We start from the raw sequence: 18,348 nt of genomic DNA on the forward strand, positions 1-18,348 counted from the left end.
GCATACTACTGTATAGCAGCAAACTATTCCTACACACAGAATGCAGTGTATCAGCTCTCATTAACCGTGATAACGCTGATATACCTTGGCAGAAGGGCACATACAGGCAGATTAAAGTACCTGTATGTTTGCCATTTAAAAAACGGTTTGAAACTATCGGACTTGACCACCAGTGGTAAATTTACAGTTTTGTAGAAACTAGAAAACTGTTCACCTTTAACCACTTAAGGACCGAGCCTCTTTCTGAGATTTGTTGTTTACAAGTTAAAAACAGTTTATTTTGCTAGAACCCCAAACAGTATACATTTTTTTCTAACCCCCTAGAGAATAAAATGGCGGTAGTTACAATAATTTCTGCCACACTGTATTTGAGCAGCGGTCTTACAAGTGCACTTTTTTAGGAAAAAATACATTTTTTGAACTACAAAATAAAAGAACAGTAAAGTTAGCCCAATTTTTTTTATATTGTAAAAGATAATGTTATGCTGAGTAAATTGATACCTAACATGTCATGCCTCAAAATTGCGCCCGCTCGTGGAATGGCGACAAACTTTTACCCTTAAAAATCTCCATAGGCAACGTTTATAAAATTCTACAGGTTGCATGTTTTAAGTTATAGAGAAGATCTGGAATTATTGTTCTCACTCTACCAATTGCGGCAATACCTCACATGTGTGGTTTGCACACCGTTTTTATATGCCGGTACTACTCACGTATGCGTTTGCTTCTGCACGCAAGCTCGTTGGGACGGAGCGCGTACAATAAATTTTTTCTTATTTATTTTACCATTTTTTATTTTTACACTTTTTTTTTTTTTTTTTTAAGTAATTTTTATTCCTATTACAAGGAATGTAAACATCCCTTGTAATGGAAAAAGCATGACAGGACCTCTTAAATATAAGATCTGGGGTCAAAAATACCTCAGTTCTCATATTTAGACTAAAATGCAATAGAAAAAAAAAAATGTTTTTATTTAAAAAAAATTTTTTTTTAAATGGCACTTTAAGAGCTGTGGGCAGAGATGACCTTTTGACGTCACTTCCGCCCAGCAATTATATGGAGACGGGTGGGGGCCATCTTCCCCTCACTCGTCTCCTTACTGAGCCAGCAAGAGGACACTATTGCCCCTGCTGATGGCTCCGGTAAGCAGTGGAGGGCACCGAATCGCAATGGGGGGGGGGGGGCCTTCTCCCACCACCGATAAAAATGATTTTGCGGCGAATCTGCCACAGAGACCACTTTTATCTTTTCAGCGAACCGCCCGCTGAAAAGGGGGATACCGGAGTTATGGCAGCTACCTGCTACCATAACAATGATATCCTCCTTCAAACATGTTCACTGGGACTTGTATTCTTTTGTCCCCTTAATTGCAGTAATGCTGGTATGAACCTTAATGCCATCCCCAAATACTGTACTGTATTTCTGTGTGTTTCGCATACTGATTCAAAATGACACTCAGTCTGGCTTATTGCAAATATAGGAGGGTTTAGCTGCATATCGAGCTACACAGGGAAAGGTGTAGCGTGGACAGAACACTCATTATTGGCCCCTTTAATGATGCATACACATGATCGGACTTAGCCTGGCAGACAAACCACCAGACTTTGAAGTGGAGGTCTGCTGGACTTTCTGAATGAGCGGACCTGCCCACACACGACCAGACTTTTCCGGCAGACTAGGTGCAGCAGACAAACTGCCGGACTTTTGAAATTCATAGTTAGGTTGAATAAAGACACCAGTCCATCCAGTTCAACCTGAGTGAGTGTCTACAATTGTCCCTATCCCTGTACATTGTACACTCACATTGGTCCCTACCCTCAAGGAGCCCACAATCCAAGTTTCCCATTCATATACTAGGTCCAATTTTGGACAGAAGCCAATTAACCTACCTGCATGTCTTTGGATTGTGGGAGGAAACCGGGGTACCCGGAGGAAACCCACACAGGCACAGGGAGAACATGCAAACTCCAGGCAGGTAGTGTTGTGGTTGGGATTTGAACCAGTGACCTTCTTACTGCTAGGTGAGAGTGCTAACCACTACACCACTGTGCTGTCCCCACATGGAGGAAAGTCCGTTCACTTTGAATGCGGCTCCAGGTAGACGGGACTAGCGAAGGAAGTCAATGTCGCCGCCGAAGGTCCGCTGGTCCCGTCACCTGGTATGGACTTAAAGGGGAAGCCCTATGCCAAAAAAATGGCGTGGAGGTCCCCCCAAAGGTCCATATCATACCCTTATCCAAGCATGCAGCCCGGCTGGTCAGGAAAGGGGGTGTGGACAAGCGAGCGCCCCCCCTCCTGAGCCGTACCAGGCTGCGTGCCCTCAACAGGGGGGGTGCTTTGGGGAAGGGGGGGCCTTGTGGCCCCCCACCCCAAAGCACCTTGTCCCCATGTTGATGAGGACAAGGGCCTCTTCCCGACAACCAATGGCCAGGGTTGAGGTCTGCGGGTGGGGGGCTTATCGGATGGCGCCGACGAAGAAGAAAGCCGAGCTCCTCCACTAGTAAAAGAGCTAGCAGAAGATAGCGGAGAAGTCCGGCGAGAAGACCCCCCAAGACGGAAGACCACTAAAATAAGGTGCTTTGGGGTGGGGGGGCGATGCTTACAATGAGTGTTAAGTTAGCGTATATATTAACTGACAGTGATGGCTTTAAAAATTGGTGTGTAGCAATATGTGTAAAAATATTGTCTATTTGGGACAGTAAAAATGTGAGTCCCTAGACAATATAATTAAATCCTGTTTCCAAGGCACATAAATGACGGTGAAAAAAATGCTATCCACATCAAAAATGTATAAATTTCCACCATATAGCTAATAAACAAGTATTATATATATATATATATATATATATATATATATATATATATATATATATAAATAAAATCAAATATATAGGAATAGTGACATAGTGAGTATTCAGTCCATAGGTGAAAACTATGTAGTAAATAAATTGCTTGTTGACAAGCACATCAAATAAAAAACATATCAATGTATAAACAAATGTAATGAATATTCAGTCCATTCGTGAAGGAAATATATGAAAAAAAAGAGAGTCTCTCAGTCTCAATATTAAATATCCATATTCCCAAAAAAGTGCTGGTTTTCAAATGATACAGCTTTATCTCAACTTCTCTGCAATAGATAAAGTGACTTCTCGTGCTCCCCCTTAGGTATATGCACTCACCGGAAGCCCCCACCCCTGCAGAGGTGAAGAGCATGTAGTAGACTAGATCTCCAATCCTGATATCCCTGGAACCAATATGCTCTCTTGCTCCAGAGAAAGGTGTATGCAATGCAGGATCCACATAAAAATCTAAAACGGGCATCCATAGTGTAAATCCGATAATTTTTTTTATTTAACATGAATAAAAAGATGCATTAAAAAGGACTTTCCATAAAATATAAAAGGCTCCAATTGCATCAAACTCGTAAATGGCTTACAGACAAGTTCCTGGGTCTGGGGAGTTTTCGTTCCATAGACCGTAACCAGAAAACCAGAAGTAACCGGAAATGCCGTTGACGTGAACCAAGTCCCATCTTGCGTGTTTCATTACTAGATGTCGTCTGTATGTATTTACCATATAACAATAATGGAGAAGAGAGGTTTTTATGATTATATGCTCAACAATTAACTAAACTCTTAGATACTTATACTATTATTTAACAAGATGTTGTATTTAACGTTACTTCATTTTCATGGCATTTATGACTTTATGATTTACAGGCAGGGTCACGGCCACCACACTGGAACAGAGGTGGAGTCTGGGGCAGTCGTAGATCAAGCTGGAACAGCTTAGGCCATCGTCCAAGTATTAAGCCACGACCATGTACAGCTGAGCATGAGTCTTTACTCTCTCGAGCAGAAATCCACAGAGACAGAAGTCATTCCAAGAGAACATCAAGTCTGAAACACAGGAGAGCAATGTCCCTGGATAATAAGGGCTCTGCAGATATTCATCATCATTCTGGTGTCCGTACAAGCCATAGGGCACCCAGCAAAGGGACTAACTCAGTTAGAGAATATCAGGATTCCAGTGGAAAACCTTCCCAGATCATGAAAGATGTTTTCCCCAAGATGAACAACCGTAAAGATAGGGAGGAAGAAGAAGAGGAAATTGATTATGTGAGTATAGAGCTTAAATCGTTATTTTTTACTTGATACTATGCAGATATTTCTTTTTTATGTTTGCATATTAGTAGCACTGTATGTGAGGAAGCTATGGCTTTTTTCTTCCTTTCTGCTCACTTTACGTACTACTATTGATCTCTACTATATTCTTAAAAAGAAAACTATGGTTTAAAAATCATTTCTGTTTATAACCTGTAACACTATTTTCTTATTCACTAGATATCTGCTTAAACTGCTGTTACTCTTTAAGCTGGGGCAATTGAAGATATTGATCATGCTCATCATATTATGTGTAAAACTTTCTTTTCTTACATCAGGGGACACGGAGCCATAGTACTTACTATGTGGGTTATAGGGCCACTGATAGGTGATGGACACTGGCACACCCTAAGGCAAGAAGTGTACTCCCTATATAACCCCTCCCACTACTGGGAGTCCTCAGTTTTTTCGCCAGTGTCTAAGGTGTTGGTCACAAGTAAAGATGTGCTGTGCTGAGCTCCACTGGAAGCTTCCCTGCTGGGGCTAGCCATGCTGATTGGATCCGTTTTGATGTCCTTTCATGGGCTAAATGGATGGTACCCAGGCCTTGTGTCTGAAGAAACAAGGTTTTGCTTGCGAACGCTTCTCTTTAGAGAGCTGGACCCCAGGATCCAGTACTTTTTGGTAGTAAGACCATAACGTTTTTACTGGCAGGGTGCTGTTGCAGGTCCAGGATTGTGGGTAACCTGAGGTTCCCCTGTTCCTGAAGGTTTCCTAAAGGTCTAGGAGCCCACTGTGACGGGTGAAGATTGGGTTTTTATTTAGAAAGCCTGCTGCGAGGAAAAGGTAAGGGAGATTTTCACAGGAATTTGTCCTTCTATGTATAATGTTGTCATGCCTATGTGTCACCACTGGGGGCTGTATTGAGCACTCACCGCCTGATGCTGGAAACAGCGCAGAAGCCTTTCATTTCTCTTCTCTTCCGGCCACAACAGATCCTCCTTTTCCCCTTCGGAGAATTGATATACCAAAAGCAGTTTGCTTTTTTTTTTAAAAAGGGGACTCAGCGGAGGATTTACCCCCACCATGTCTGCTGTTTTATAGGACGCTTGAGCTGCTGCTTGCGTGGGGAAATGCTTTCTTTTGAAAGGAAAGAAGGGGGAGTAATTCACCCTCTTATTGAGGTGCAGGAGGCTGGGGATCAGGTAGATCTTCCCAAATATTTGGAAGATACTTATGTATCCTCTTCTGAGGATCCTAATATGGAAGGAGTAGCATCACAAGACAGGTTGCATTACCTTACTCAACCTTTTTGCTGCCTGCAGTGCAGGCTTTGAGGAACCCACCTCTAATTAGAATCTCCCCCATCTGGGGATGTTTTTTTCTATTCATGCACTGCTAAAAAAAGCTTACCGTATATACTCGAGTATAAGCCGAGATTTTCAGCCCCTTTTTTTAGGCTGAAAGTGCCCTCCTCGGCTTATACTGGAGTCACTGCCGCCTGCCTACCTGATCAGCGTGTCGTGCAGACAGACGGCGGCCATTCCACTGTTCAAAAGCCGCGCCTCCCTGTCTGTGATAGGCGGAACACTCAATTTCCCAGCAGTCAGTGTTCCGCCTATCACGGACATACGCTCATCCTCATATTACGGACGAGGATGAGAGGATGTCCGTGATAGGCGGAACACTGACTGCTGGGAAATTGAGTGTTCCGCCTATCACAGACAGGGAGGCGCGGCTTTTGAACAGTGGAATGGCCGCCGTCTGTCACAGACGAGGAGGAGAATTGCGGCTTTTGAATCCTGGCATGTTTTTATGACATGCTTATACATGCTGATCGGTGCAAAATGGCACACAATGGCACACGGAGCTGCAGAAGGACACAGAGCTGCAGAAGGACACAGAGCTGCAGAAGGACACAGAGGCTGCAGAAGGACACAGAGGCTGCAGATTGGCACACGGAGGCATGCACAGGACACAGATAGGCTGCAATGTACACAGGGAGGTATGCAGCTGCAGATGGGCATTATTGACCCTCTTTTCCACTCTTTTAAGCTGTAACAGTAGCTGCTGCATGTCTCATCTTCGGCTTATACACGAGTCAATAAGTTTTCCCAGTTTTTTTGTGGTAAATTAGGGGCCTCGGCTTATATTCGGATCGACCTATACTCAAATATATACGGTATGTATTCTGAATGGGAACATCCGGATAAACAATGTTATCCTCCCAAGAAATTCTCCACACTTTATCCTATGGAAGAGGATTTCTATGAAAGAAAATGGGGGGGTTCCAGCAATTGATGCTGCAATCGCCTCAGTGAGCAAGAATCTCACATGTCCGGTGGATAAAGCACTGATGTTAAAGGATCCAACAGATAAAAAGTTGGAACTTCTTTCTAAAGACAATATGTCTTTAGCAAGTTCAGTAGCGCATCCGGTTCTTGCTGCAATTAGTGTATCTCAGTCCATTAAGGAACAGTTTGTAGAAATACTTAGAATTCTGCCTGATCAGCAGGTCCAGCAATGGGCTGGTGTATCAGACACACTATGTTTTCACAGTAGATGCTATGAACTCTATCATTTAAGCCTCATGGCTTATGCTTGGACTAGTGCATTCTCGCAGAGTTCTGTGGCTAAAAAATTGGTCAGCCGAAGCACTGTGTAAAAAGCCCTTAGCCAGTTTTCCCTTTCATGGTGATTGGCTATTTAGAGACGATCTGGATAAGTACATCCAAAGATCGAAAACCTCTTTTACCAGTAAAGAAGAGGTTCAAATATTTCTCCTTTAACCATGCTGCCTCTCCTGTGCCAGGGGCATCAGCCTCTAGGCAGTCTCGATGGCTTCAACTGTCAGGTTCAAGGGGAAATCCCCAAGGGCAGCACCAGGGTCAGAAGAGATCTTGGGGCAGAAAGCCCACAAAGCAGAATGCTAAAGCCTCCTCATGAAGGGGCGCCCCTGCTCACTCGGGTGGGGGGAAGGCTCCTGCAATTCCCAACATCTGGCAGGAACAATGTCAAGACAGATGGGTGGCTGTCAGGGCTGGCTTAGCCCTTCCTCCTCTGGGCTGGCCACTCAGCTGTCGGCTAATTGCCAGCTCTCTTCTCTTTCCACAGTTACCAGCTGTTCCCGATGATGCTCGTCTGACCTGCCTATTTAAAGCCTTCCAGCTCAAACTTTCCTTGGGCTTCACGTTGGTCACATCACAAGGAACCATCTCCTGCTGTTTGTTCAAGTCTGGCTTGCTGATATCCCTCCTGGCTTCTTATCCTGCTTGCAGTTGCTCTCCTTGGATCCCTGGCTTCTGGCCTGGCTGATTACCTGATCTGGTTAATGAACTTTGGACTGGCTGACTACCCGATTTGGCTACTGGACTCTGGCTATGCTTGACTATGCTTTTTTCTATTTACCTTTTTATTTTTATTAATAAACAAGTGTGATTTGATTGTACCTCTGTCTCAGTCTGTTTCATGGTTCCTGACAGTGGCTTCTGCAGTTTTTCTCTAGGTTACATCTAGAATTCAGAGAGTTTCTGTCTCCTCGTTTTTCTAAGGGAAAATGTTCCCAAGGATCCAGAGAAAAAGAAGTCTCTCTTTCTGGCTCTGGATCATCTATTATCCCAGTAAGTGATATCAGAGGTTCCCTTAGTGGAACAGGGCACAGGGTTTGATTCAAACCTTTCACGGTTCCAGAACCAAACGGAAAGGTAAGACCCATTCTAGGTCTCAAAGATCTGAATCGGCACTTAAACATCCTTTCACACAATCTGATCGGTTGTGTCCATCCTGCAAGGAGGGGCGTTTTTGGCTTTGATCGATATCAAAGATACATATCTCCATGTAACAAATTTTCCCGTTCACCAGAAATTTCTGCGCTTTTAAATATAAAACCATCATTTTCAGTTGTGGCCCTGCCATTCGGTTTAGCCACAGCACCACGGGTGTTCTGAAAGATTCTGGCACCTCCTTTAGCCAGATTAAGGGCTCAAGGCATAACGTTCCTAGACTATTTAGACGATCTACCTTTAATAGATCATTCAGTCTCAGGTCTAAATCAGAGTCTGTTCGCAGAATCTCTGGGTTGGATACTCAACCTAGAAAAATCCTCCTTAAAACTATCAAGGAGATTACAGGACTTGGGGCTGGTTATGGATACTGTACAGAAGAAGGTATTCTTACCCCAGATGAGAATCAGTTCCATTGTAGAACTAATTCAACTTATCAAAACAATAAAAAACCCTTTCCATTCGGCTGGGCAGGAGATTGTTGGTGGAAATGGTGGCCTCCTTCGAGGCCGTCCCTTATGCGCAATTTTCACTTAGGACTGCTTCAAAACACCATCCTGTCGGCCTGGAATAAAAGGATTCAGGCCTTTGTTTTTTCCCAAATACGCTTGGCTCCCGACGTAAGTCAGAGCCTAAATTGGTGGTTGTTATCCAGCAAAAGGGAAGATCTTTTCTACCTGTATCCTGGAAAGTGTTAACAACAGATGCCAGCCTTCTAGGCAGCCAAAAAAGAGGTGAATAATGTTCTAGCTTGGGCAGAACACAACATTCCTTGCCTATCGGCAACTTTCATTCCAGGAATAGAGATTTGGCAGATGGACTACTTGAGTCGCCAATAATTATTTCTGGAAGAATGGTCTCTTCGCCTGACATCTTCCTAGTGGTAAGTCAGAGATGGGGTGTTCCGGACATGGACCTATTCGCATTCAGATTCAACAATAAAGTCGACAACTTTGTGTCGGGAAGAAGGGATCCGCTAGCAGGCGGAACAGACGCATTATTCCTCCCATGGGATCAGTTTTTTACTGATCTATGCGTTTCCTCCAGTTCTGCTACTTCCACACCTTCTCCGCAGAATCAAGCAGGAACAAAAGGAGGTGATTTTGGTGGCCCCAGCTGGCCCCAGAAGATCTTGATTTACGGAGATCATAAAGATGGTGGTAGGAGTCCTTTGGACTCTGCCATTATAGCCAGACCTTCTCGCATAAGGTCTGGCATTCCATCCTACCTTATGGACGAAAAATTTAACAGGTAGTGTCTACTTTGATTAATGCCAGGAAGCTGGCTTCCAGAATCATATACTATAGAGTCTGGAAGGCATATGTTTTTTGGTGTGGATCCAGGGGTTGGCACCCCAGGAAGTATGTCATAGGCAGGATCCTTGATTTCCTGGAAATGGGATATGGAATGAAGTAGGCCTTGACTTCCATCAAGGGCCAGATCCAGGCCTTGTCAGTGTTTCCTTTCTATGGCCTCTTGCTTCCCAATCTTGGTGCGTAGCTTATTCAGGGGGAAACATGGATTAATCCCCCTATCAAGGCACCTCTAATCCTTGGGATTTGAATTTGGTCTTATCAGCTTTGCTGAATCAGCCATTTGAGCCTTTACGAGAAATTCCCTTGGTCCTTTTTGACAAGAAAAATAGTCTTTCTGATTGCCATTTCTTCTGCTAGAAGAGTATCGGAACTAGCAGCTCTGTCTTGTAAAGAGCCATATTTGATCATGCATAAGGATGAGGTGGTTTTACGTCCTCATCCTGAATTCCAACCAAAAGTGGTAACAGGTTTTAATTTAAACCAAGATATTATTCTTCCTTCTTTCAATCTAGGGAAGAGACGACACTACATTCTCTTGATGTAGTAAGAGCGATCAGAGTCTATTTAAAGGTGACCACTCAGGTTCGCAAAACACATATTTTGTTTGTACTGCCAGAGAGTCCAAAATGTGGACAGGCAGCATCAAAATCCACTATTTTCCAAATGGATTTGTCAAGTGATTGTTCAAGCTTCAGCTTAAAGAAGAAAATTCTTCCCTCTCATTTTAGAGCACACTCATCCAGGGGGATTAGTGTCTCATGGGTGGTGCATGGTCAGGGCTCTATGGCTCAGATCTGTAAGGGCCGACTGGGTCTTCGGTTCATACGTTTATCAGATTTCATCAAATCGATATTAAAGGTCATGAGGCTATTGCCTTTGGGCGCAGTATACTGCAGGCTGCCATATGAGTCCTCTGGCCTCCTGTTTTTGTTGTGTCTCCCTCCCTTCAGTTGCCATTGCTATGGGACATCCCACATAGTAAGTACTATGGCTCTGTGTCCCCTGATGTAAGAAAACAACCCTTTTCTTTGATGGAGGAGACACTTGTATTGCTTGGCTACAAAACTGAGGACTCCCAGTAGTGGGAGGGGTTATATAGGGAGTACACTTCTTGCCTTAGAGTGTGCCAGTGTCCATCACCTATCAGTGGCCCTATAACCCACATAGTAAGTACTATGACTCTGTGTCCCCTGATGTACATCAAAGAAAAGGATTTTACAGGTAAGCTGTATTAAAAATCCTGTTTTTGTACACTATTGTTTAAACTCTTTGATAGTTCAATAAAACTTTTATGTAAAAAAATTAATAAATCTACAGAGTACCATAATTTACAGTCATAGGTAACTAATGGTGTCTGCAGCTTCTCTGAGCAGGCCAATCTCTGAACTGGAGAAAAACAACACAGTGATCTACCCATGTCAACCCTAATGGTCACATAGCTCATGGATATACTGACCTTGATGCCTGGAAGTTGGATGTGCCTATAAACATGAAATCTGACAAGCTGTTTTGGGAGATTTAAAAGAGACAATATATCCAAAACCCCATAGGTCCTATACTTATAAATACCCCATACATTGTTCTGTCTAAGTGCTGAAAGAGAACAAAATTCCTTTAAGTGTGAACATTGTGGCTTCATTATAAATTCTGCAATTTGTTCCTCTATTCTTCATTAATTGTGTGTACTGTATGTACTGTATATTTAGGGTTGTCATACAATGAAAACTAAAGTCAGGGCATGAAAGTGAGTCTGATGTTTAACTTTAGGTATTAAAAAATATTAGATTATATGTGTAAATAGTTAACTCTTTTGTAAATAGGGATGAGCCAGATGTTCGAGTTGAGCGTAAGTTCGACTCGAACATCGGTTGTTCACCTGGTCGCCGAATAGCTAACAATTTGGAGTGTTTGTGGCAAATTCAAAAGCTGCGGAACACCCTTTAGTCTATGGGAGAAATCAAAAGTGCTAATTTTAAAGGCTTATATGCATGGTATTGTCATAAAAAGTATTTAGGGACCTGGGTCCTGCTCCAGGGGACATGTATCAATGCATAAAAAAAGTTTTAAAAACTGTAGTTTTTTCGGGAGCGTTGATTTTAATGCTTAAAGTGAAACAATAAAAGTGAAATATTCCTTTAAATTTCGTACCTGAGGGGTGTCTATAGTATGCCTGTAAAGTGGCGCATGTTTCCCGTGTTTAGAACAGTCCAAGAGAAAAATGACATCTCTAAAGGAAAAAAGGTTATTTAAAAGTACTTGCGGCTATAATGAATTGTCGGTCCCGGCAATACACGTAAAAGTAATTGAAAAAAATGGCATGGGATTCCCCCACACGGGAACCCCGAACCAAAATTAAAAAAAAACAAAATGCGTGGGGGTCCCCCCAAATTCCATACCAGGCCATTCAGGTCTGGTATGGATAATAAAGGGAACCCCGCGCCAAAATAAAAAAATATGGCGTGGGGGTCCCCCTCAAAATCCATACCAGACCCTTATCTGAGAGCGCAACCTGGCAGGCCACAGGAAAAGAGGAGGGAACGAAAGAGCGCCCCCCCCCCCTGAATCATACCAGGCCTGGAGGTTGTGGGGGTCTGTGGACGGGGGCTTATCGGAATCTGGAAGCCCCCTTTAACAAGGGGACCCCCAGATCCTGGCCCCCTGTGTGAAATGGTAACGGGGTACAAATATACCCCTACCATTTCACAAAAAAAGTGTGAAAATGGTAAAAAAAAACACAAGACACGGCTTGGGACAAGTCCTTTATTAAAAAAGAAATTAAACATCAGTACACTACCAACATTCGTATTCTAGGAAAATGTAGTAAATAATTTTATGGACACTTCATGTTCAAAAAATGAATGCCATTTGTGTTAAATTTTTGCAATATTGTCAAGTATTTACAGGACAGGAACTGATGACAGCAAAAAATAATGGTGTTTTTTTTATTTTTTATGGAAGTGATTTCTACAGAAAGGTAAACACTCTGACATGCACATAGATTTTACTAAAAATAGAATGACACATTGCAGACTTGTGACAGCAGAAGACAGTCCTATTTACATTAAAGGAAGTCACTTGTAAATGCATTCTGCAAGTTAAAAAAAAAAGTTGAAGTGATATATAAGATTTTAATATATTTACTTATTCCCCACACAGAGTTTATGTTTCCGAATCAGAAAAATGATTGAGGTTTATCGACCAGATTGGTGTGAATTGCGTGAGGACTGGTCCATTTTCCTTTTCTCTCCTCAGAACAGGTAATACAAATGGAAAAGTAGTTGAATACAATGCATTTTAGCTACAGACAAAATTACATCTTGGGCACTCTAAGCCCCCACTACATGCACTAGGCCACTTCAGGTATTAAGATATAAAATAACTAGCTACCTTTTACTCCAATTGATTGATTGTGTTAAGACTCCCTACAGAAATTAGTTTCTGCCTCTACTACTTCCTACAGAGCTATAACAAAGATTTTATTCTTTGCCAGCTTTAGCCAACAATTTGTACATTATATTTATTTTAAAATCCATAAGAGAAGATTGATACTATTAGCTGACTTTATAATGGTTACAGCAGTTGTGCAGAGTCGAGAACAGTACCAGCTCATCATAAAGCTGTCCTTACACATGGTAATTTTCAGGCAGCCTCTACCTCTTTAACCACTTGTTGAATGGGATGTAGCTGAATGATGGCTGCAGCGCTTTCGGCTAGTTCTGGGAGGGTGTACATTGACGTCCTCCCAAACTAGCACTTCCCACGTGCCCACTGGGGCATGCACCTGGAAGTGCCTGTGATAGCCAAGTCCTCATGGCCTAGCGCATCATGGATCGTGGCAAAGGGCCAATGAAGGTGGCCCTTTACCATGTGATCGCTCCGTCCAATGAATCCACAAATCAGACCGTGTCCGGTTCAGCTCTCTCCTCTCCTCACACTGATTGGTACAGGAGAGGAAGAAGCCAGTACAGCAGTGCGAGTGGGCTGGATCTAAAGTGCCCACAGTGCTGATCCGTACCTCATCCGTGCCCATCCATGCCCCAGTGCCCATTCATGCCTCATCTGTGCTCATCCATACCTCATTCATGCTCACCCATGCCCATCCATGCCTCATTTGTGCTCATACATACCTCATCTGTGCCCATCCATGCCACACCAGTGCTCATCCATGCCTCATCCGTGCCACATCAGTGCTCATCCGTGCCAAATTCATGCCTCATCAGTGCTAATCTATGCCAAATCCATGCCTCATCAGTGCTCATCTGTGCCTCATCCATACCACATCAGTGCTTATCTGTGCCACATCAGTGCTCATCCGTGCCTCATCCATGCTACATCAGTGCTTATCCATGTCACATCAGTGCTCATCCGTGCCATATCAGTGATTATCCATGCCTCATCCATGCCACATCAGTGCTCATCCATGCCACAACCATGCCACATCAGTGCTCAACCATGCCACATCACTGCTCAACCATGCCACATCAGTGCTCATCCATTCCTCATCAGTGTTCATCCGTGCCACATCCATGCCACATAAGTGCTCATCCGTGCCTCATCCATGCCACATCCGTGCTTATCCGTGGCACATCAGTGCTCATGAATGTCACATCCATATCATCACAGTGGTCATCAGTGCCACTACAGTGCCCATGGGTGCCACTACAGTGTTCATCAGTGCCATCAGTGCCCTACAATGCCTCACAAAATTGTAATAGGTAGCCAGGAGAATAGATATGTAATGTATGACCCTATAACCCTTGATGGTACTCCCTGCATGTTGGGCCTCTGTATTAAATTGCTAATTTGCTCAATTTTATAACAGAAGTTTTTAAAGTCAGTCCTTTTAAATTTATAGTGCAAAAAAAAAAAAAAAAGAATAAAGCTCTATTTGTGTGAAAAAAAGACAACATTTTCATTTGGGTACAGTGTTGCATGACTGAGTAATTGTCATTCAAAATGTGAGAGCACTGAAAGCTGAAAATTGGCCTGGTTAGGAAGGGGGGTATAAGTGCCCAGTGAGCAAGTGGTTAAACCAGTTCTCAATGGCCAAATGTATCTAGCCTACCATCAAAACTTAAGATCATTTCACTTAGTTCATTTTTCACAATCCAAAAAGTAGGATGAATTGCGTGCAACAAAGTCAACAAACACTAAAGAATAAGTGAGTTTACATGAGAACATACTTGAACTTAACAAAATGTTGAAAAAAAAATCAACTTCACACAAGCATTTGCACCTTTTTCAGGAAAGTTTTTGATGGACTAAGATGCAGTGTGTATTCTTCTGCTAATAGATATTGTAGGGAAATATTTTCCCATGCAACTGATTTGTATTAGCCCCTGTACACACGGTCGGACATTCTGCCAACCAAATCAGTTGGATTTTGTCCGACGGATTGTGTCCTAAACTGCTGCATTCACACGGTCGGACCAAGTTGTCGGAAAATCCGATCATTCAGAACGTGATGACGTTATTTCGTTACGACGGGACTACGTTCATGCTAGTAGCCAATAGCTTTGGTGTAGGAATTTGATCTGAGCATGCGTGGCACTTTGTCCGATCAAAATTCTCTACACATGATCGGAGTATGTCCGATCGGACCAGTTTGTCGGAAAATATTTCCAACATGTTGGAAAATTTGGTCCCACTGATATTCCGACGGAATCAGTCCGATGCATACCACACACAGTCGGATTATCCGACAACACGGTCCGATAGGACACATTCCGACGGATTCTCCGACCGCGTGTACAAGGGCTTAGAAAGTACACAAATTCAAGTGATGACTGGGAAGAGACTGTCCCTGGTGAGTGAATGCTGGATTTTGATTGACCATGGTTACAGGGTGCTACGTATTACTTATAGATATATGTTATATAAAAAAAACAGGAATACTACCAGTACATCGAGTCACACCAGAAAGGCAGAGGGAGATTAGGGAAGTAAACAAGTGGCTGAGGAGCTGGTGTAGTAAGGAGGGGTTTGGTTTCCTGGAGGACTGGGCCGACTTCTCAATCATCACTACTATAGAAAGGACGGACTGCACCTAAATGAGGAGGGTGCAGATCAGCTGGGAGCTGGGAATAAAGATGGCCAAAAAGTTAGAGGAAAAATATATTGGTGTCGCGCTGTTCTAATTATTAATCAGGGAAATGTTTTAATATACCTATAAATATAAATTAATGAAAACATGGGGAAGTAATAGACCAAAATCAATAAGTTGTGTATCCCATGTTAAATTAGCCCACTCTGTGGCTGAAATCAATTAATAAATATACTATACACTACGTATAAAGTGCAAAGTGATCCAGTATTAATAAGACATAAATCTACTGTAAACAGCATATAAAGTGCAAAGTGATCCAGTATTTTTCACAACAAAACATAAATAGACTGTGATCAACATCCATGAAGGGCAAAGTGCTCAAAAAAAGAAATGTGTATTCACTTGGTACCAATAGGTAAACCAAAAAGGTTTAGTAATAAAATTAATAGAAGTGAAACCAGAATTTTCATGTGAATAATAAAAAATCCCTCCAGAGGTGTGTCAATTCAGTGCAACAAAATGGAAAAATTAAAAATAAAAAGTAAACACACTCCAGAGACAGGCAAAAAAATAAAAAATCTCAAAATAAAAAATGCCCATATTCATTATGATCTTTCAAATAAGAAAATATAAAAATATATATAAGTGTCCGAATTTATAATTGCTGTGAGAAGACCCGCTTCTTTAAGTGCAAATGCTGACTTTGTGCAAACTGTGCAATCTCCATACAGTGACTACTTCCAGGTTTTTATATCACTCCGTGAATCACGCACTAAGGTAGGCAATGGCCCCTTACCTTGCGGTAAGGAGATAACCGCATATAAACAAAAGATCACTGGGTCTTTTTCAGTTCTTCTCTCCAACTCCACAAAAGTAACTTCTCCTTTAAGGGCTTTGTCTCTCGGTGGGAGCAAGGAGATGTCAACAAAGGAGGAGTACCATAGTGTAGTAATTCACAATAATCATCAATTTATTGAATAATATCATACAGGGTACTCACATAGAAAAACAAATAAAATGGCTTATCACCAAACAAGCAGCGAGCTCATGCTGTGTGCATCATTCTCGAGCGTCTTTCCCATACCTACGTGTGACGCCACACCACGTGACTTCATCAGGGGATTGCTTGGAAAGCCCACTGTTACGGAGAGATCCTCGTATAGCGGCCATTTTTTTGGTGTTTCTCATATGCAACTATACGGCGGCCATTTTCCAGGAGACCAGACTGGCGGTGTAGTGTCATATTTTGCTGCCTATCACAGAATGCTACGGAAGTGACGTTGCCGCCAGAATTTGCGTACTGCGCAAAGCGTTCCAAACACTCGGATAGTCTGAAGGACTCGGTCTGACGGACTTTGGATGTTGAAAAGTCCGCTCGTGTGTACGGGGCTTAATACTTCCCTTGTTACCTAGTATCATTTTTTACCAACCATGCTGAGCTACGTGCCGTGTTAGGTTCTGCATTGCTGGGACTTGTAGTGCCTATCCTGAGCTACGTGCTTCAATGTTCAGTGTCCTCATCCTTATCCCCCTGCTTCAATGTTGAAGCCCGGGGATAAGGATGAGGACACTGAACATTGAAGCACGTAGCTCAGGATAGGCACTACAAGTCCCAGCAATGCAGAACCTAACACGGCACGTAGCTCAGCATGGTTGGTAAAAAATGATACTAGGTAACAAGGGAAGTATTAAGCCCCGTACACACGAGCGGACTTTTCAACATCCAAAGTCCGTCAGACCGAGTCCTTCAGACTATCCGATCGTGTGTGGGCTGCAACGGACTTTTGATTGACCAAAGTCTGACGGACTTTAGAATATGGAACATGCTTCAAATTTTCCCGACGGAACTCCGCCGGACCCGGTCCCCTTCGAAAAATCCGCTCGTGTGTATGCTACTCCGACGGACTAAAACCGACGCTAGGGCAGCTATTGGCTACTGGCTATGAACTTCCTTATTCGAATCCAGTCGTACGTCATCACGTTCGACTCCGTCGGAGTTTGGTGTGATGGTGTGTGTCCAAGTCCGTTCGGTCGAAAAGTCCGCCAGAACTCCGTCGGAACTCCGGCGGAACTCCTTTGGAAGTCTGCCGGACATAAGTCCTCTTGTGTGTACGCGGCACTAGTGTTGTAACGCACGGCCCAGTGTTTGTGTTGTCTGTAACGCCACTTCCGTAACATTATGTCATGGTTTCGCTGAACTGTATTGCCGAAACTATGTTGGAACGCATGGCGCGAGTGTTTGGAACGCTTTGCGCATGCGCAGTACACAATTTCTGGCGGCAACGTCACTTCCGTAGCATTCTGTGATAGGCAGCAAAATATGACACTGCAGCGGCATATGCACAGCATACATGCTACATTTCGCCACTCTTGGTCGCCGCCATTATTTGGGTTATTTTACGAGACATCATTTTAGATAGCATGTAACATACATGCTGTATATCGCCGGTCTTGGTTGCTGCCATTATTAAGGTCGTTTGCGAAGCATGATGCCAGATTGGCTATTCCCTCATATGTAAACGGCGCCATTTTAAAGTTAAATCATGGCAATATTTATTTAATTATTGTCGCCAATAGTGATGCTGTCATTTTAAAGGTTATATACTAATCCCCAAACAACGGCTAATTGAAAAGTGGGGAACTATGAGCTTTTGGTCTATTTCCTTTTTTTTTTTTTTTTTATTCTTTATTGAACAGCTTAGAGATGGAGAAAATTTGACTGCCTTGGAGCGGATATGTGAGGGGAAATCCCCAAGGGCAGGTATTGCCCAGTTTTATAAGGTCTTGAGACGGGAATGTGAAGCGGAGGTACCAACTTTCATTAAAAAATGGGAGGAAGAGATAAGAGCACGGGGTGAAAACCAAAATATAGAAAAAATATTGAAGATGGTGCACAGATCCACGGAAAATAGTAAGATGATAGAAACAAATTATAAAATCTTAGTAAGATGGTATAGGACCCCAGATATAATGGCAAAGTACCAGGAGGGACAATCTGGGAAATGTTGGAGGAATTGTGGACAAACGGGAAGTTTGGCCCATATATGGTGGGATTGTCCCAAGATTAAAGAATATTGGAGAGAAATAATAAGATATAT

At 42.8% G+C, this 18,348-nt stretch overlaps 1 protein-coding gene across 1 annotated transcript in view; it reads left to right on the forward strand.

Annotated features, from left to right (window-relative positions):
• Positions 1-18,348, forward strand: part of LOC143998093 (voltage-dependent T-type calcium channel subunit alpha-1I-like) — a 1,330,488-nt gene that overhangs the window by 1,244,714 nt on the left and 67,426 nt on the right. Inside the window, exons 13-14 of the mRNA XM_077493843.1 lie at positions 3,723-4,121; positions 12,361-12,461. Of these exons, the coding sequence (XP_077349969.1) occupies positions 3,723-4,121; positions 12,361-12,461 (500 nt within the window). The remainder of the gene's footprint in view (positions 1-3,722; positions 4,122-12,360; positions 12,462-18,348) is intronic.

This window comes from Lithobates pipiens, unplaced genomic scaffold (assembly GCF_037356315.1).
Source record: "Lithobates pipiens isolate NorthernLeopardFrog02 unplaced genomic scaffold, aLitPip1_a1.2 Scaffold_19, whole genome shotgun sequence".
Classification (NCBI taxonomy): domain Eukaryota; kingdom Metazoa; phylum Chordata; class Amphibia; order Anura; family Ranidae; genus Lithobates; species Lithobates pipiens.